General features: G+C 53.0%; 10 protein-coding genes across 10 annotated transcripts; 4 read left to right on the top strand and 6 right to left on the bottom strand.

The window, feature by feature from the left end:
* Positions 1-1,497: 1,497 nt before the first annotated feature.
* PG985_003123 (uncharacterized protein) lies at positions 1,498-2,544 on the bottom strand (the record flags this gene model as incomplete). Its single annotated transcript, XM_066822892.1, has 1 exon — positions 1,498-2,544. The coding sequence occupies one exon, from the start codon at positions 2,542-2,544 to the stop codon at positions 1,498-1,500; it is 1,047 nt and encodes a 348-aa protein (XP_066690324.1).
* Positions 2,545-3,081: 537 nt separating this feature from the next.
* PG985_003124 (uncharacterized protein) lies at positions 3,082-4,935 on the bottom strand (the record flags this gene model as incomplete). Its single annotated transcript, XM_066822893.1, has 2 exons — positions 3,082-4,793; positions 4,875-4,935. 2 exons carry the CDS (start codon positions 4,933-4,935, stop codon positions 3,082-3,084), a joined length of 1,773 nt encoding a protein of 590 aa, XP_066690325.1.
* A 399-nt stretch (positions 4,936-5,334) lies between these two features.
* PG985_003125 (nucleotide binding protein-like protein) lies at positions 5,335-6,446 on the top strand (the record flags this gene model as incomplete). The annotated part of the gene is made up of 5 exons (XM_066822894.1): positions 5,335-5,403; positions 5,458-5,587; positions 5,638-5,757; positions 5,815-6,039; positions 6,100-6,446. The coding sequence occupies 5 exons, from the start codon at positions 5,335-5,337 to the stop codon at positions 6,444-6,446; spliced, it is 891 nt and encodes a 296-aa protein (XP_066690326.1).
* A 492-nt stretch (positions 6,447-6,938) lies between these two features.
* PG985_003126 (uncharacterized protein) lies at positions 6,939-7,977 on the bottom strand (the record flags this gene model as incomplete). The annotated part of the gene is made up of 3 exons (XM_066822895.1): positions 6,939-7,024; positions 7,086-7,839; positions 7,927-7,977. The coding sequence occupies 3 exons, from the start codon at positions 7,975-7,977 to the stop codon at positions 6,939-6,941; spliced, it is 891 nt and encodes a 296-aa protein (XP_066690327.1).
* A 1,915-nt stretch (positions 7,978-9,892) lies between these two features.
* Positions 9,893-10,477, top strand: PG985_003127 (uncharacterized protein; the record flags this gene model as incomplete). The annotated part of the gene is made up of 2 exons (XM_066822896.1): positions 9,893-9,895; positions 9,959-10,477. The coding sequence occupies 2 exons, from the start codon at positions 9,893-9,895 to the stop codon at positions 10,475-10,477; spliced, it is 522 nt and encodes a 173-aa protein (XP_066690328.1).
* Positions 10,478-10,836: 359 nt separating this feature from the next.
* Positions 10,837-11,451, bottom strand: PG985_003128 (HotDog domain-containing protein; the record flags this gene model as incomplete). Its single annotated transcript, XM_066822897.1, has 1 exon — positions 10,837-11,451. The coding sequence occupies one exon, from the start codon at positions 11,449-11,451 to the stop codon at positions 10,837-10,839; it is 615 nt and encodes a 204-aa protein (XP_066690329.1).
* Positions 11,452-11,876: 425 nt separating this feature from the next.
* On the bottom strand, positions 11,877-12,349 carry PG985_003129 (Ribonuclease/ribotoxin; the record flags this gene model as incomplete). Its single annotated transcript, XM_066822898.1, has 2 exons — positions 11,877-11,989; positions 12,070-12,349. The coding sequence occupies 2 exons, from the start codon at positions 12,347-12,349 to the stop codon at positions 11,877-11,879; spliced, it is 393 nt and encodes a 130-aa protein (XP_066690330.1).
* Positions 12,350-13,640: 1,291 nt separating this feature from the next.
* PG985_003130 (uncharacterized protein) lies at positions 13,641-14,726 on the top strand (the record flags this gene model as incomplete). Its single annotated transcript, XM_066822899.1, has 1 exon — positions 13,641-14,726. The coding sequence occupies one exon, from the start codon at positions 13,641-13,643 to the stop codon at positions 14,724-14,726; it is 1,086 nt and encodes a 361-aa protein (XP_066690331.1).
* Positions 14,727-15,200: 474 nt separating this feature from the next.
* Positions 15,201-16,245, bottom strand: PG985_003131 (ubiquitin-conjugating enzyme E2 H; the record flags this gene model as incomplete). The annotated part of the gene is made up of 5 exons (XM_066822900.1): positions 15,201-15,337; positions 15,410-15,591; positions 15,655-15,769; positions 15,826-15,859; positions 16,213-16,245. The coding sequence occupies 5 exons, from the start codon at positions 16,243-16,245 to the stop codon at positions 15,201-15,203; spliced, it is 501 nt and encodes a 166-aa protein (XP_066690332.1).
* A 1,772-nt stretch (positions 16,246-18,017) lies between these two features.
* On the top strand, positions 18,018-18,692 carry PG985_003132 (uncharacterized protein; the record flags this gene model as incomplete). Its single annotated transcript, XM_066822901.1, has 1 exon — positions 18,018-18,692. The coding sequence occupies one exon, from the start codon at positions 18,018-18,020 to the stop codon at positions 18,690-18,692; it is 675 nt and encodes a 224-aa protein (XP_066690333.1).
* Between the last annotated feature and the right edge of the window lie 513 nt (positions 18,693-19,205).

Below are 19,205 nucleotides of genomic sequence, written 5' to 3' on the forward strand. Positions count from 1 at the left end.
TGTCCAAGCATTCCATGACTATAAACTGTGAGCATGTCCGCAATGACATGGAAAACTAACGTCCCCGCCGCCCCCCTTCCCCTTCCCCTCCCCCAACCCAGCAAAATTTAGTCTACGCCCTGAGACTATAAACTGGTGGTTGTCCGCAACGACACGTAAACTAGCATGCCGGTCCAAGCATTCCATGACGTTAAACTGTGAGCATGTCCGCAACGACATGGAAAACTAGCGCACCCTCCGCCCGCCCTTCCCCCTCCCCTGCCCTTGCAAAATTTAGTCTTCGCCCGCGACTATAAAGTGACGGCTGTCCGCAACGACATAAAACTAGTATACAGTCTGGGCCACGAGACTATAAACCGGCGGCTGTCCGCAATGACATTAAACTACCGTCCCTCCGCCGCCCCCTCCCCTCCCCTTCCCCTGCCCTCGGAAAAATCTAGTCTTCTCCCACGACTATAAAGTGACGGCTGTCCGCAACGACACGTAAACTAATCTGCAGTCCGTGCCACGAGACTATAAACCGGTGGCTGTCCGCAATGACATTAAACTAACGTCCTCTTCGTCCCCCCTCCCCTCCCCTGCCCGCGGAAAAATCTAGTCTTCGCCCACGACTATAAAGTGATGGCTGTCCGCAACGACACGTAAACTAATATACCAGTCCGGGCCAAACCAACGGCTGTCCGCAATGACATTAAACTAGCGTCCACTCCATCCCCCCTCCCCTCCCCCTTCCCCTTCCCTCGGAAAAATCTATTCGGAAAAATCTAGTCTTTGCCCACGACTATAAAGTGACGGCTGTCCGCAACGACACGCAAACTAATATGTCATCAGTCTGAGCTCCATGGCTTGGAGGCTGAGTTCCCGGACTTCTTCAAGGTAATCATCTCTCCCCGATCCTTTCCCTCTTCACCTGCTGGCTTCGCTTACTTTCCAGTTTCTCTGTCATGCGATCGATTCGCAGACTCCAGTTTCCACCTCCCTTCGTCGAAGGTTCCAGGTAAGTGCCCAGGTAAGTGCCCAGGTAAGTGCGTGATGCTTCCAGACTCAATCTGACCACTCGTGCTTGCCAATGTGATATACATAGATACATGTTGTATAAAGCATGCGCCAGTGTCTATTTCACGAATGTATGATGCATTCCCGTGATAGATTCTTGCGTCCATGCATTGACACAGCAATTGCCATCATCAGCCTCAGGCTCTTGGTGCACATTTTCATCATTAGTTTACACATTGCTTGAAGTTGTTGTTGTGCATGATATGAGTGACATTCTTTTCGTGATTCGCGGGACAGCGGCACATTTGCCACCTAGGTAGAGATACACTCAACTAGACTAATAACGTATACTGAAACCCCAGGTCTGCATCCCATTGATGAAAGGACATTCATGTCCTCGCCCTTATTGGCCACCGAAACGCCAACGTAATCGACCATATTAGTACACCTTGCCATCATCATCGTTACTTCGTTTCGTGTCCCGATGATCGAGCCGAATGCCTAACGCCACTCATCCCCCCGGCTCTCCAGCAAAACTTCCATGACCCCCTTTCCGACCACCCCTCCTCCTGATGCGTGCTCTTTGAGCTCGGAACCTCCAACACCACCACCACCACCACTACCACCAATGCCGCACAATCTCGTCGTGTTCACGATCGTCCACGAGTCGACGAACCCATCGTTGAGCTGGCAACCCTCCTGAAAGCTGCACCCAAACGCCAGCGGCACCTGCACGGCGTGCGTGACGCGCGTGTGGCGGCACTGGCCCTCCTTGGTGCAGGCCCAGCCGCAGATCATGTGCTTGCCCTTCATGCTGCTGGCCCGGCCCCCGTTGCCGCTGCCCGAGGAGGAGGAAGACGACGGCTTCAGGTCGTCGACGGGGTGGCCGCATCGGTACACGAAGGTAAGGCAGATGCAGTAGTTGGCCTGGTAAGGGAGGGGGGACTGGTTGTAGGTGGCAGTTGTGGAGGAGAACTGGGCCTGGACTGGAGACGCTGCACTGGTGCTGTTGTTGTTGTTGTTGGGTTTGTTATTGTTGTTGCTGTAGTCGGCGAAGTAGTCATCGTCGGGGTTGGTCACATCCAGCCGCGGCGAGGACGGGTTGGAAGACGATGGCATCCTGGTCGGGGACGGCGTGGGCGATTTATGGGGAGCTGAGGCGGAGCGCTTGAGCGACTGCTGTGTCACCACGTCCGAGACAGTCCGCAGCAAGGATCGCGAAGAGACATGGCGCCGGTGAGCAACGCTCGGGGATGGGATATTCAGGGATGCGGCGAGGTGCTTGCCAAAGATCGCGGAAGCGGGCGAAGACGCAGTGGTGGGGGAACTGCCACTTCCATGATGGTGGTTATGAGAGCTGGAGGAGGCGAGCGTCGGTGATGTGTTCTCCTTCTGTTTGCTGTACTGCTGCGGGTGTCCGAAATCATTGCGTACAGGACGACTGAGTCTGCCTACCAGAGTGCAGCAGGCTGGGTGGTTGGCGCAATATGTTGTCTTGATGTCAGAGATGCAGCCTCGATCATCAAATTCGAGGAGGACTTCGCACATGATGGGCTAGGATCTCCAGTGCAGTTGATTGCACTGAGGTAATCAGTCACAGGAAAGTGCGTCTTCGCTCCTTCCGTGACTGGAAGATCCAAGTGGTTTAAAGTGAAAAGAGGTAGGTAGCATGTATTGTGTCGCAATGCTGATTTGTTGTGGTGGTTGAAGGTGGCCTGCATGAAGAAGAGTCTTTGTAGGCAATTGATCGATGTGGTTCTAAGCAAACACTTCGGGACATATCAAGACTTTGGTGTGTACAAGCCGGGGATGGATCAAACGGCTTTTTTGTGGCAAGTGAATACGTGATGTGAGTCTTGCTTCACAATCGGTGAACGTCAAATGACTTAGCTTAAGTGGTATGACCAGTTGTGCCCAGGCAATGTCCATCAAGTAATTCTTCACTTGGGCATCACAGTTTGCTGCTCCCCACAGCTTTCTTCGCCTTGAGATGTGTAAGTGATAAACATGATGTTCAGTAGCATATGGGTATCGCGTCTATTCTAGTATGGGCGTGATGGTAAACTCAAAACAGATTTCCAGGACTTAGCTACGGAATAATCTCAATCCCGCCTCTTCAGCAGTGATGCCGCCCATCTCCTCGTCCTCGGAAACCGCATCTTCATCCAGTACATTTTCGACTTGTTGTCCAAACAGGGTGCCAAAGAGACGATCGATGGCAGATTGCTCCCATTGCCTGCGATCTTCGGGCGCCATGAACTCCTGAAGCTTTTCGTGGACGTTGAACCTCATCTTCCTTCCCTTGCTTGCCTTCGTGTCGACATTCTTCTTGGTCTTGGCCTCCTTCACAGCCGCGTACCGAAGCGTGGCTGTTGGTCCAGTGGTAGTAGCCGACGCATCAGCGGTGCGCTGGTCGACGAGCTCCTTCAAAAGCAGCTGGTAGAAATCGGCATCGTCGTAGATGTTCGGATCCTCGGTCACCTTCTTTGCAACCTGAGCAGGGGCACAAGAGCGCGGTGTACGCGTACGCTTGACAAGCCTCTCGGTGCCTTCAGGGTCCTGTATCTTTTGCTCCAACCAAGCGGTCAGGGACTGTTGACCCTTGGCTTGCTTGTTCCGGAAACCCTGCTGGGCAGCAGGATCCATGCGCGCTTTCTTGACCTTGTCATCCCAGTTTTGGAGAACGTTCTTCCGGCGAATATGGCCCTTGGCCTCTATGTCTTGCATCTTCTCCCAGATGTCCTGGCTCGAATCATCCGCATCGATTGTCCGCTTTCGCTTCTGGCCAGCGCCGGGTTGCATGTCCGTACGGAATGCGTCAATAGCATTCCATAGCTTGATCGCAGCAGCCTCAGCGGCTTCGTATGGCTCGTTTTGATCATCGGAGGAATCGACTGTCGGTATCGTGTTGGAAGCGACGATAGCCTTTTGAAGACGTATCCGAATGTTGAGAGCCGCATCGAAAGCTTTGCGTTGTTGGCGAACAGCCAGGCCTTTTGCGACATCCTTCTGTAGAGAGTCCACGAGCGATCCGTTTACGCCGCTCTTTCCATCGGCCTTCATTGCCAATTTGGCGAAGTCCTTTTCAAGTTTCGATGACTTCTTGGGCGCCTCCTCGGCGCTCTCGTCGGAGTCCTCGTCATCCTCCTGGTCCTCGTCGTCTTCTTGGTCCTCGTCGTCTTCTGACTCGCCATCGTCGATGAAGCCGTCCATGTCATCGTCGGAATCTTCTTCCTCATCGTCTTCGTCCTCCTCATCATCGTCATCTTCTCCTTCAAGCCCTTCTCCCTCCTCCGACAGCTCGGCCTCGTCATCGAGGAAGTCTGCGGCGGTAGGCCTAGCTACTCTCTTTCCCTTGACTGGCATGGGTTGCGAGCTGCCCCGGAAAGTGTATCCCAGCTTGGAGAAGTTTTCCTCGTCGGTCTCGCCAAAGGCCTCGTCGCTGTCAATCTCGGCATCTTCGCCCCCTTGCTCCTTTTGGTCCCGCTCGAGGTCGGCCTCGTCCGGATCGACAAAGTCTTCACCGTCCTCTTCGTCCTCTTCGGAGTCATCGTCTTCGTTGCCGTTCAAGAGGTCCTCGAGGGCATCCTCGTAGTCTTCCGACTCGGAGGATTGTTCCAGGGCGTCCCGGGTGACGCGGGTACCACGGTACGCAGGGCCGAGCTTGACGTCTTGCTTGCGCCTCAGCTTGGACTTGCCAACTGGTGCATAGTGTTCGGTGCCGGCGTTCTCATCAACGCTGGCCTCGCTGCCGCTGTCCTCGTTGTCTGTGGCAGGGGCATCTTCCGGGTCGTAGTCTGTCGCAAGATACCGTTAGTTACTTAGGAAGCTTACAGAGAAAACGGTTTGCGCGTCGTAGAATGCAAGTAGTAACTCACCCTTTGCAGGCTTCTCTTCCCAATCTTCGAATTGCTTCGCTCTACCCTTTGTTTTCGACATGGCTACGATGTTGTCCTTGTCAATGGCAAATCGTTGGCTGGACCAGAAGAAAGTTGATTCCTCAGCTACGATCATGCCCCACTACCTTCTTGTACAAAATCCTCTCGAGAAATTTTGTCGGCAACAGACGGCAGAAACTTTTAGCTGGGCCTGCATGGAACTAACTCGCAGGGGTTGGGTGCTAGATTTATGGGCGTTAGTGGGCCCCAAAGTTACCTGAGCTTGGGGCCTCAATGATGAATAAGTCAAGCGCAGGTTCACCATCTCAACCCGATATTGGCGATCGCTTTGCTTACAGGGTGATTTTCTTACGTCTATACTGTGATACTATCCTGATTCGATATTGAATTTTTGAATTGATACGTTCTCATAGCCCCTGGCTACATCCGAGCCGCCAGTATGGGTTCAAAGATCGGTGCACCTCGCCTCTTTCATACGCTAAGAGCGCTTCGACATGAGAATCCCCTTGTAAAGTCATTGCCAGCCTACTATACATCACACTTTGGCTGATACCAAATATAGGGACTTCCACGTACTGGTACAATCCCGCGGATGCAGAGAGGTTTGCCAGAGCGGCGCCCCATCAAAGATGTCAAAAAAGTAGTTGCAGTGTCGTCTGCCAAGGGTGGTGTAGGCAAAAGCACAGTAGCAGGTACCTCAGCTGAAGCCCGACAATAGATCTATGTACTGACGAGCTCAAAGCGAACTTGTCTTTGGCATTTGCTCGGCAAGGCCATCGCACTGGCATACTGGACACAGATATCTTTGGGCCTTCGATCCCGACTTTGTTCAATCTGTCCGAGGAGCCGCGGCTGTCATCCAGTGAGCAGCCACTTACTGCCTACATCTCGCGTAATGAGGGTCTAATAACCTGAACAGACAACCAACTTCTTCCCCTATCCAATTATGGTGTGAAAACCATGTCAATGGGCTACCTCGTAGGTGAGGATGCTCCGGTAGTCTGGCGTGGCCTGATGGTCATGAAAGCACTGCAACAGCTATTACACGAGGTTGAGTGGGGTGGTCTGGACGTATTAGTCCTCGATCTGCCTCCCGGAACTGGAGATACACAATTGAGTGTGACACAGCAGATCGTGCTCGATGGTACGTTGACTTGGGTGGGCAGGCAGCGCTCCCCTTATCCGTCCGGCTAACACCCAACAGGTTCTGTAATCGTCACTACACCTCATACGTTGGCCGTAAAGGATGCAGTCAAGGGCATCAACATGTTTAGGAAGGTGAACGTCCCCATCCTGGGAATGGTACAGAACATGTCGCTCTTCAACTGTCCACACTGCCACAATGACACTGCTGTGTTCGGTTCCAATGAGAGGGTCCGCAAAGTGTGCAGCGAGCATAGTATAGACGTTCTGGGCGATATTCCATTGCACCAGAGTATAGGAGATGATGGAGACAGAGGCAAGCCCACAGTTGTCGCTGAGCCTGATAGCGCAAGGGCTGCGGCATTCATGCAGATCGCAAACAAAATCAGTATGCAGATAGGCTTGTAAGGGTGTGCCGATAGCGCAATAGGTAGGGGCTACGATCAAGATATGGGCTGTTACGTAGCGTTTAGGCAGGAACTTGGATGTCTTTGGATATGAGAGATTTACTTGGCTCGATGGATCAGGCATGTATGGCCTAAAGCCAAAGAATGCGTCCGCCTAACGAGTCGAAACAGCCTGTGATCACGGCAATTTAGCATCTAGTCAACTTGGTACAATCAAAATGGAATCAAATAACCTCTGCTTCGCTATCTTTGCTGGTGCTGGATGAATACGCCCCAGTGTACATCTCGAGAGAAGTGACCAAACGATCCGTCTTGCTCGCAGACCACGTTAGCATCCATCAAAGAACCATGCGGAAATCAAAAGAAGGAAAGGGGAGCAAATCCTAAAACTCCATTCCATGTCAGCGCCGCTCAACGCCAAATTATCTAGACTGCCCTTTGTACAACGGCATACTTCATATATGCAAAGGCTACCTGCAGGCAGCGTTAGTCGTTAATCCAATTCTTCGTTCGCTTGGTAAATGTGGCGGCTCCTGGTGGGGTCTTTGCGCATGGCCTGTCCCGAACCAGTAAAACCAACTGTGTGTCTGTTAGCAGCCTGTCGTTGCTGTTGAAGTCGAGAGCTGGTATCTTGACCTACCTCTACCATGTACACCATCAGGTGTCCGGAACATGCTGTCCTTCTTGGTCTTGTGGCCCTTGGCAAACTTGGACTTGGAGTTGAACTCTTGCCACTTGTTCTTGCCGGCTTCGAGTTCCTTGGTTGCCTTGATCTTCTTGAACTTGGGCTTCGCATCATCGGCCGGCTTCTCAGCCGCTTCGCGGTTCTTCTGTGCGAGTTCGGGATTGATGCTAGCAGCTGCTGAGATGACACCTGGGGCAGGGTTCGACGGCGGGGGAGTGGCTGAGGGCGGAGCGAAAGGCGTGCTGTTCTGCACGGGCGTACCGTCGGCCTTGCGCTTCTGGGCGATCGGTCGAATATCCTTAGACCGCAGCTGCTCGATCGTATCGTAATTCTTGAACTTGACGATGTAGATGGGATCGGTTGATGAACCTGTGATGGATGTGATGCGTGCGGTGTAGAAACCCTTATCGCCCGAAACCCATTTTGCCGTGACAGTATCGTTGACCTTGTAGTTGACGGGACCAGCCTCGGCCTCCTTCTCCTCTGCGGGCGCGGCCTTCTTGAAGGCGGGATGGTTCTCACGCGACCATTTCTCTTGGGCGGGTGGAGGAGAGGGCGCCTTGGACTTTGGCGGAGGTGCTGCTTTCGCAGGCTTTAGTTCAGCAAGGGTCTCGTTCAAGAGGTTGAGCGCATCGTCTAACTCAGATTTCAGAGCGAGAAGCTCGGCATTGCCAGGGTCGTCCTTGAGCCCTGCGTTCACAAAATCGACCTGAGGTACGCAACAGTCAGTTGATGATCAAGGGCATAGGTCAATGAGGCCAATGAAATTGGGGATGGGCACGTGGGCGGTACTGACCTGCTCTTGGTATTGATTGATGTCATCTTGGATGCTTGCGATATCGGCCATGGTGACGGTTAAGGCGCAAAAATACGGATGTCGCGAACAGTGAATCAATTATTCGTGAAAGGTTGGTATGCGAAGCCCTCTGAAGGTAGCAGGGTAGGTATGTTAGCTGGAGACTTGGTGGTGGGTTTGATTAATTCGGTCGGGATAGGTAGTAGTGGCGTTCAGTTGCTCAGGTTGGAGCTGTTCGCATCCACTAAAGCCTTTGGCACGCAGCACCCCTCGGTCAGGCAAAAAGACTAACGGTCTACCCGGGTAAATGCATATTGACATTACTTATCTGTGGAAAATTGTCATAGCGGGGCATCACCTTCCCCCCCCTATGTTCTGCCAACACTACGAGAAGGACTGACACCATTATTCCCAGTAATCAACTCGTTAAGACAGATACCTTCTTCCCAGATTAATATCTACGATGATCTTGAGTGAGTAGTCGACGGCTTCCTCACGCTGATTCGGAATCAGACCTACAAGCTCCGCGATTCTTTCAGTTCCCTTACATGTGGACAGTCATAAATCAATCACAGTAGACGCATAAAGTGTCTGGAAAGGTTCAGTGGTTGGAAAACATCATATTAAGACAGTGAATTGTTATAAACCAAGCACGAACTATCGCCCCAAGTCTTATTCACCTCCTCACCTCCTACCCAACAACCGCCAGGTAGTAGTCAGGGGTGTGCGGAACACAGCTAAGGCGGCCGTCAAACCGATACTTGCATCACTGGAGGCCATCTAAAGTATTAAAGCAATTCAGTATTCTATATTGGTTGTTCCTGCCACGAAAGGGGCCAATTAGCCAGCAACACGTAGCCAAACCATATTTTTGTCAGCAATGATGCTTGCAGAAAGTAAAGGGTGACAGTGGCTCATGGTAGATAATACAAAATGGGAATGCCAGACCAACATACCGTGAGTCATGTATAGATGTATGATTACATATACCTAGGTATGTGTACGTTTGCTGGGATGATTGACTGATGCAGAGATGGGGCAAGAGAAGCTGATCGTGGGGGAAATCGTTGGTGCAGCCAACATGTAAAGAAACTGCCGTTCCTATAGCTTGAGTATTTATAGCAACGAACTTCCCAGACAATCTTGGGCTACTCAATATAGATTCCAGTTACTCTTCATTCTGCTTTGCTTTACTAATGCTGGAGCCAACACCGCCCAATGCCTACTCCTTTACATAGCCCCTTTCACCCCCTTCTGGTCGCCCGAAGAGGCAACATCACTCAGTAGAGTATCTCGTAATATACCTCTGTGTGCTTTGGCTCGGCGCTCCGTAAGACGTTCCCCCTTCCATGCATTCCATTTCATTAGAAAGCCCAGACTAGTAACTTTGGCCCCCAGTAAACAAACATGCCTTTCTCTTAATTATCGGTAGCACCCGTTCTAACACCGTCAAGTGGACGTCACCGATTGGTGCTCCGATCAACTTGGAAGGTGTCGTGACCGTAACTACTAGATGATATGCTCGGCTTGAAAGTTATCGTAAACGTAACTACTCGATACCCCGTTCAGCTTGGAAGGTATCGTGAACTGAATGTGACCATTCGGTCTTCTGTTCAGCTTAGTGATTACCGTCACCAACACCATTCAATGTTACTATTTAATGCCATTATTGAAAGTCACCATTCACTGTCCCTATTCAATGTTCAAACACCATTCAATGAGAGCCCTGGGAATAAAAGGCCTCGTGATCTCCCCCGTAAACCGATTTCCCTTCCTCTCTCTTTCACACAACTCGACAGCGCCCACGCCAACACCTGCGCACCATCTTCTTCACCAGAGCCAGCGAACAACTCGCTCATTCCTGCGATACACCTATTGCTATAGCTTGAAGGCACACGCTCAACTTCACTGTAAACGGAACCATTAGTAAACAGCATCCATCCCAATTCTCAGGCACAGAGAAAAAATGGTTAGTATCCCCTGAAAGTCGGTGACGTTACATGAAGCGTTAATTAACACATAATTCAAACAGGCTTCCTCTCAGAACCTGGTCTCGATCGCCCCTTCTAAGGGCATGCTGTACGGCAATTCAGGTCACATCGCCGACAAGAGAATCGACGATGCCATCTTCGCTGCCCTGAAGGCAGCCTACGCCAACCACCAGTCGTACGCCAAGCTCCTGGAGGGCAACCCTGCCGAGATGAAGTCTGAGGTTGATACCATCCTCGGCGACATGTTCAAGTCTGCCACCACCGAGCCCATCCTCTCGACGCTGCTCAAGGATCACGACGGTCTGGAGCTCCTCACCAAGCTCCAATCCCAGACGACCTGGGCTAAGGACGTCGAATTCACCGCTTTCGCTGTCTTCGTCCACAGCCTCATCAAGGCCCACCAGAAGTGGGAGGAGGGGGCCGGCGTGAGCTTCGTTCTCATCAAGAACGACTACAGCAAGACGTCAGTAGAGATCGCGAGCTTCCTCAAGCTCATTGGCGCCAACAAGTGGGCCGGCTTGGACGCCGAGGTTGAGCTTCTGAAGTCCACGGACGCTTAGGACGAGAAGAACAGGAACATCTTCGACTAGTTGGCGCTGGAAAATCGGTCGATCAACTGCCGATTGCTGTGGAAATGGAGTAGCGAGACCAAAAAGTCATTAAGAAGTGGCTCAATAATTAAGACAGTGGACGGCATTTTCAAATGCCCTAATACATTCTCTGAAAGGTGCCGACCGAATTCTTAGATACCTGTTTCGTGATCCGTTCAAAAGCTATATAATTGTATTTATGTTGGTGAGACCTTCGAAATCCACGTAATTTAGGTGCAGATCCTGCATCTGTAAACATGGCGGCTGCCCATAGCTCTTAGAATGATACCATAACGTATGTCATGACCGTCTGCGCCCCCCACCCCCGATCAAAGCCTCGGCCTAGGCTGTACATACACAGCCTCAGCCGTCGCGACAACCACCCCCTCACAATCCATAACCGCCTCGAACACGAGCCGCTTCGCGGGCGTCTCCTGCCTCGACTTGGTCTTGACCACGATCCGCATATGCGACAGCCTGCCGCCCTCCGGATCCATACGAAGCGGCGCGCGGTACCGTATATTCAAAGACGACGTCACGACGGGCGGGGGCTTCATCACGGCCGCGCCCGCACCCTCGGTGCCGAGCTTGATGATGAAGGCGAAGTCGAAGATGCCCGCCAGGAAGGCCCCGTGGGCCATCCCCTTGAACCCCATGACCCCCGCGCCGACGGCGAGGAATATGTTTACTTCGTTCACCGGCTGCTGGCTGGCCGGGCCGCCATTAGGCATTTCGGCGGTGGCCAGGAGATGCGCAACGGTCTCGGGCGTATTCAGCGTCTTAAGAAAGAACTGGTCGGAGCTAGCCGCCGGGCCGCCTTCGGCAGCGGACCCAGGCGGCGTCCGTACGATGGGCAAGACCCATAGATTGACCCGGTCGAGGTGTTTCGCGCACCAGGTGACGGCGCGGAAGTATTCGAGCTCTGCGGCAACCTTTACATCCATTGCTGTGATTCAGGGAGTGCGATAACCAAACCGCCCCTATCCTTTCTTATGAATGCGGAGTCAGGGAACAAATATATTGACATTGGGAGTTTGGGTTGCTGTGCCACAAGCCTGAGGGGAAGACCCCAAACGAGCGATTCCTGCATATCCGCGACCAGGATCGTATTTGACAGCTCTCAAAGGGGCAATTCATCCGTGGGAAGTGCATTTAAATCCGTTTTGATTGTGTTATCAAAAAATAAAATGTATCAACTATTTTCTGAGCCCCAAAAACCAAATACATCCGGTACAACAACCATCATACGAAAGCCACCTATCTGGGGCTTCGGCTTGGACCCAGGAATGTGCCAGGGAGAAGGAGCCAGGAACGGGATAAATTCCCACCAATCTATTTACATATGAGCCGCTACCACATACAACCACATCTAGCTAGTGCCAGAGCACCCGACGAAGTTGTTCCCCTTGGCGCCAGTGTGCGTGATGGCGCCGGCCTGTTGGCACGAGGTGTTGATGATGACACGGTCAGCACCGGGGCTCCCTAGATACGAAGTACGAATGTCAGTCAACTCTATTTTCAGCAATTGCCCTCAGGCGGAAGAGGAGCAGCCGGTAACTCACCCCCGGTGTAGACGCCGCTGCTCTTGATGGGGAACTCCTGGTACGGGCCCGCGACGCGGAAGTTGAAGCCCTCGTAGTTGTTGTAGGTATGGGGGTAGCTGCCGGCCTGCTTGCCGTCCTGGTAGTAGGAGCAGGCCTGCTGGGACGCCGCGTTGACCTGGGCGGCGCTGTAGGACGTGCTGCCGCAGGTGGTCGCGGCACGCTCTTCCAAAGTAGACGCGGCGGGGGCGGCGGCCGCAAAGGCCGCCAATAACGGGAAAAGGGTGAGGAGGAACTGCATCTTGACAAGTGCTCTGTCTGTGGGGGCCGGGCGGGATCTACTCTGCAGGAAGCGGGTGATCCGGGTCTATTAATACTGGCAGGCACAGGTGGAACAAAGACAAGAGTCAGGTAACAGCACGAGAAAGGGACGAATCCAGGGGCGAGAAGAGCCTGCCCTCATATAGTCGGAGCCTTCTGTGAAATACTCGGGCTTTCTGGCTTTCTAGCGCGTTTGCCATATTGCCATGTAGATCATACTGGCGACTTCCTTTTTGAGAACCCGGTCAGTGGATGTCAGCTCAGAGCGTCAGGCTCATTTGCAGTAAGCATTTCCGACACCCGCGAGCTCAATGCAACCAGTAATGTTTGTATGCCATGGTCCATGGAGAGACACTGCCGGGGACACGTGCCCTGCGACAACCGCAATAGTCCCGAGCCCCTGCATTCAGGTCTGGTTGGCTTACAAGTGGATAGCTTCTTCGAGCTGCCCGAAGCGGAAGGCACTCCATGAAACGTGCAGATAAGGTTGGTGGGGGATGGAGGATGCGCTTTTGGGGTCCATTGGTTAAGCCGGCGCTAAAGAAACTCTGGGCTTGAGCTAGGGGCTTGGTTTCTGCTTCAAGTATAGCACCTGTCCACCTTTTACAACCATCATCTCCTTTCCAGCTCAATGCTGTCTATTTGAAGATACTGGGTATCTGAAGGAATCCGTCTCAGTACAGTAGATTGCAGTACGGTAGTCGCGGGCGTAGAAGTTCGCGAGTTCCAACCGATGGCGGAGGATTGTTAATACCATGTGACAGCGAACTTAACTTCACCCCACTAAGCCCTCGATATATGCATATTCCATGAGACCAAGTCAGAAGTTGACACTTGCTTTGATTGATGAGGTTGGACTATGTCATGAACGAACACAACGTAACATTATACGAACCTACTTCTTTCATAGACTGAAACTGTCCTAAATGAAGTTGAAATTGATCCAGCTCTGCGCTGGCTCTCCTGGCCATCTCACGCACAATGGAGATAGGAGCGAGTTTATGTGGAGTTTGACGGAAACAGGCCCTTAGCGGGGTCCTACGGCAGCCTTACAGTACCATTCTCCGAAATCACCAATCAATTCTATATGCCGTCATACCTGCAAACCGTCGCATGAACATAAAAAACCAAACCGAGAAACACGACACAACACCACCACATCAAAACCGACCACCACTACCTTACGAGAAACGATATCACAAAGTAAGTAACACGACTCAGACCAGCAACTCCGCGCACGTCACCGACCGAGCCCCGCCGCCGCCGCCAAAATGCAGGGCTTCAACATGGGACGGTACGTCCCGCCGGACCTCGAGGGCACCGCGTCGGGCAACCAAGTGAACCGGAAGCACGCCCTGGGGAACCGGGCCTCGAAGCTGGCGTCGCAGGGCATCCTGACGGTGCGGTTCGAGATGCCGTTCGCGGTGTGGTGCGGGCACTGCCCGAAGCCGACCATCATCGGGCAGGGCGTGCGCTTCAACGCCGAGAAGCAAAAGGCCGGCCAGTACTACAGCACGCCCATCTACAGCTTCCGGATGCGGCACGCCGCCTGCGGCGGCGCCATCGAGATCCGCACCGACCCCAAGAACACGGCGTACGAGGTGGTCGCGGGCGGGCGGCGGCGCGAGGACCGCCAGCCCGGCGCCGACGAGGTGGTGGAGATCATGACGGACCAGGAGCGGGAAAAGCTGCGCAGCAGCGCCTTTGCCAAGCTCGAGAAGACCATCGAGGACCGCGAGCAGCTGGCCCAGGCCAAGATCCGCATCGAGGAGCTCGAGGACGCGAGCCAGCGCGCCTGGGAGGACCCGTACGAGCAGAACCGGCGGTTGCGGCGGGAATTTCGGGTCGGCCGGCACGCGCGCGAGAAGGAGGGCCGGGCGTCGGAGGATCTGCGAGATCGCATGAGCCTAGGGATCGATCTGGTGCCCGCGCACGACGACGATGCGAAACGGGCTGCCCTCGTGTCGTTTGGACCGGCTGCGAACAGCAGGGGAGCCGGAGACAAGGCCGCACTCTCGAAGCCGCTATTTAGCAAAAGTACCTCCGCGGCACATAAAACGCTACCGTCCACCAGCAAAACGTCCACCGGCAAAAAACGACTCAAATCCGAGACCGCGGCGGCACAAATGAGGGAAAGCCTAGTCTCCGAGATTATTGGGAACACACGGGCTTCCCAAGACCCCTTTCTCATCTCCAGTCCTGCAAGTGGTGTGGCAGCCAAGCTGGCGGGAATCAAAAGAAAGCGCACGGAGGAGGCAAAAGAGACGGAACTTCCGCGCAACGAGCCCTCTAAAGGGGATACCAGCCTAAAAACGACATCGACGGCGTTGGTCACTTATGATTCGGACTCTTCCTAACGAAGAGGAGGAGGTAAATCGGTTTGCATTTTCAAGATACCCAGGGACAATGGTTTTACAGGCGTTATAGAGGATATATATATACACCTAGCACAACTCAAGTAGCTGGGCTTGCTGGAGCTGCATGAGGAATCAGTAAAATAATCGTACAATGATTTATTACAACTTCCTAGTTATTCCTGTGATAAGAAACATGGCGGGAGAGTGTTCTTGAATTGATCGCAAGTCACTAATATTCCACGAAAGACAGAAAGCAAGCCCCTTAACGAAAATCGAACCTTGTCCCAAAAGAAAAAGAAGACTCGTAGACCAGCGCATGAAAGCAACATGGAGTCCACGGTCAACATCAATATGCAAATCCTACATAGTACTCCATCCTGACCGTGTGTTAACTAGACGAAACGCAAAACTCCTAAGCTCCAATTCGCAAGGCGATGACTGTCGATCGGTATTCGCAGAGGGCAGTCTGGCTGGCTACACATCGTCCATCTGCCCAGCCGGCTCGTCGTCCTCGTCGCCGAAACTCGCCACGGAGGACATGTCGTCGTCGTCTTCGCTCTCGTTGCCGGCCTCGTCGGCAGCATCTTTGCTGGCGTACTTCTGGACGTATTCTGCCACAATTGTCAGTCAGAAGCCCAGTCCCACGATCATCTCCCAGTATCGTGGACATGTCTAGTACTGACCCTTGACTTTTGCATCGTAGCTCTTGGGTTCCCTCATGAGCAGGGCAGCCGCCTCGCCGTTCAGCGGATCGGAAGGGTTCGGGTATCGCAGGAGTTGCGGCAGGAAGACCTCGAAGATGTTGATCATGTCGAACATCGGCGACCAGGTTTGGTTGATGACATCGAGACAGACCGAACCAGACCTTGACCGACGCTTAGTATACACTCCACTTCCTAGCATTCTTAACAACTCCATCCACACTTACAACTCGTCGATGTTGGGGTGGTATATTCTGTTCACGAATCCGATGCTAGGCGACTTGTAGGGGTACTGTTCGGGGAGTTCGACGTGGATCTTCCAGGAACCGCCTTCGAAAGGAGCTGCCAACTCTCAGTATACTGTCGACCACCAAGTCTGTCGGCCATCCTGAACTAACTCTCTGTGGGTCCCTTGAACCGGACATAGAACTCCTGCCTGGTTGGGAATCAGTTACCGGTGCTCGCGACGTGATTGTTGGTCGGTCGGTAAGTAAACCTTACACTGGAAATGATACGTTAGCTGCTAGGAAATTCAGGTCTGGAAAACGTGGAGTAGTCTTACTGTTGTCATTGATCAGAGTTACCTCATAGTCACTCATGAGCCTTGGTCGCATTGGTCAGTCGCTAGAACGGGTATTGCAAAAGGCAGAGGGTTTCCGTACATCCTGTAGAGCAGTCAGTCAAGCGATCCACGCAAGGGCAAGGTAGGTCAGTATGGGGCATACTTCATGACCTAAAGAAGCATGTCAGTACGTAGCCAAGTCGGGTCTCGCGGAGTGACTTACATCGGTCTCGATACGTCTCCTGGGACTACTCATTTTGCCTGTCTTGTCCCTCGTGGGCCTGAAATGGATAAATGTTCAATGTTGGGTTCGGTTCTCGCAGTGAGGAGCGGGTTGCGTGGGTTGTCGTGTCGTGACTGAAGGCAGTGGTCGTGGATCGGTGCCAAGAGGGTGGTTCGGTGTTGGGTTGGGCAGCTGAACAGCTGAGGCGAAGGAGGGGAAGCTTTGTCGTGTTCGGCAATAAATGCACGTAAGCGTAAGTTGTCAGGATTGAAAGGAGTTGATAGAATCGTTCCTTTCTTGGTCCAAGTGAGTTGGGAAAAGGAAGAGGAGTCGCCAATGACGGGCCGGTGTCAAGTGACCTGACCAGACCGCGTCGGAGTCACAGGAGCAGCCCGAGAGCAGCCGCATTTAGACAATGACGACTTAACCTTTACCTTGGTCCGGTTTAGAACGAAGCATCCATGCTATTATGCGATAAGGATAAGCCCCACCATCCTTGGATTGGAATGCAGGGACGCCCACTCTTGCCGAAACGACGATCGTCCAGCCCAGCTCAGATTCGGTTAAGTGAATATAGCGCTTAGGTGCTCATGTGCTCACACTTGGACAAGGCATACGCCTTGAATTGAAGGCTTGCTCTTGCCCAACCTTGCCATCTACTTATTACAGATCTTGGACTTGGTCCTTTTCTACTGACCAGACTACACCGTACGATCAAGTCTAAAGATGGCCGATGCCTGTACAGATAGGGGTATGAGAACCCAAGACGAGATAGCGCCCGTTTCTCCAGCGCTAGTTTTGCAACTATCCGCTGGCTCAGTCCATGGACCCTACAATGGATCAGTGGTGCCATCCCGATACCGGCTTCAACTGTTCTATTGGTACCTGGATTCTGCCGTTCAGGGCCTTACACGAGGGAGTATATCAACCTGAGTCGATGGAGCGGCTCATATCGAGGCATTCATGTAAGGTACCCGCGAGACCTTACTAAGGTACGGGGATCGACCCAGTGAACGAGCGTTGGGCCGTGGGATTGCCAGAAAACATAAATCAAAGTGACTGACTGAGTTTATTGCGGACATTGATTACGAAGTCGCTATTTACGCCTCGGACAAGGACGACCCCAGAGACATATTATGTCACTTGCAGCTAGGTACGGCAGTTCATTCCCTAAAGCCTCACGGGCACAGCAAGCGCGGCAACGGCGCTTGTCCACCAGGAAGGTGGCGCCATTCAACGCATTTTGCGCCTAATCGCCGAAAGACGGGTACCCTCATGAGACAATATGGAATTGCGCAGACCAGTGGAAAATCAACAGCCGATTCGTATACCCAATCCCACGATGCATCGGTAGGCGTCCTGCCATTGCCATGGCCAGCATGATACTCACGGCATTAAAATGGCTGCAACACATATCCACCAGCAAGCTTACAGACATAAGTTTCACGTCTCATGGGCTGCCATTGCCAAATGGCAACTCTTACCGGTTAAACAAGATATACACAGCCAGGCAGTGCTTTTCGCAAGAAATGAAACAAATTCCAGAGAGTACTGCGCATAGCCTGATTAGCAGCGCGGTAGAAACAATGTCGATACCGTGCGCTGCCATCGTGAAACGCCAAGATCGCAACGCTGAAAAGCTTGGCGTGTATCATGAGAAGACACATAAAAGACCCCCAGATCCCCAAGTTACGAGATCTCCACGATCTTTATATTAATCTAATTCATCTAAAGTCTCTGTCGTGTCCATTACGTACACATCGGACCACTCAATTCGGCAAATCCTATCTCAATACTCGATCGCAATGCGCCTTAATACGGCGACAATCTTCGCCGCGGCGCTCGGCGCCCTCTACAACACGCCTGCCTGTGCGCAACGGCAACGGATTGCCCAAACCACTCCCGCTATGGTTGACGGAGCCGTCCATGCGGACGACGCGCAAAAGGGCGACAACGCCATGATCGAATCAGTCCTCCCAGCATCCAACGCCAGCAGCCTCCATGCCGCCAACGCCACTTTTATCCCGGGCTCCGACGTCGTGCCCACGGGCCAGCCGGCTCCGGGTGCGAAGCCTCAGCCCCCCAAGAAGGCCCCGATACCCATCACGGCGCTCCTGTACGCCGGGTCGCCGGGCCCCAAACAGTGTCGCGGCTCGCCTATGATGCGGATCCCGATCGCGCGGCCCGTCTCCAACACCACGGCGCCGCAGTGCTACAACATCCCCCAGCTGCCGGCCAATTGTGGGACGTTCATGGCCGAGAAGGAGGACGGCTGCGAGGCCCGCGTCTTTGCGGACTGGAATTGCCAGGAGTTTGAGAACCTCGTCGTCTTCATGCCCGAGCTGCGCACCGTGGGCGGCATCATCCGCAGCATCGAGGTCCGGTGTGGCGTCGAGGCCGTGGAGCCGGCGCCCCTGAACATGGGGGCGCTGGGGGCGGCTCAGCCTAAGCCCAAGCCCAAGCCTGTGAGTGTAGGATGAGGGCTGGTCCGAGAAGTGACTGGGATTCGAATGGAAAGCTTGGGGTAATGAGATGGGCCCTGGGAATAGGAGTAATGGTATGGTATCTATGTAACCCAGACGCCCATAAAGTGGCTTGATATCCAAAGACTATAATAATCGAAAATAGATCTAATCTGATGATACGTCTTGTCGTGCTTATATGTTTCGCTGCCGCCGCGTGATGTTCGTCATCGGACTCTTTTCGAGAAGCACACACCAGGCCTAACACATCCAGTTTGCAGGAGCTGATATGTTCATACAAACGTGATATAGTCCTCTTAGCCATCAAATCTCGACATTCTCTGGCTCTCTTACTTCCTAGTTCAAATAGAAGAAACCAATGTCGTGCATAAGCTAGGGGCTGATTTATCAAGGGGGGCAGGCTGGAGAAGCTGCACTATTACTTTCAATAGCGGGTAAGATTTCTACTTGGGCATTTTACTATGCTTCTCACCTGCCTTGTATCGATACCTCGGAGTGGGGTTGCTTCGT

Source organism: Apiospora marii, assembly GCF_038362585.1.
Source record: "Apiospora marii strain CBS 49790 chromosome Unknown utg000002l_segment0_segment0, whole genome shotgun sequence".
In the NCBI taxonomy this organism is placed as follows: domain Eukaryota; kingdom Fungi; phylum Ascomycota; class Sordariomycetes; order Amphisphaeriales; family Apiosporaceae; genus Apiospora; species Apiospora marii.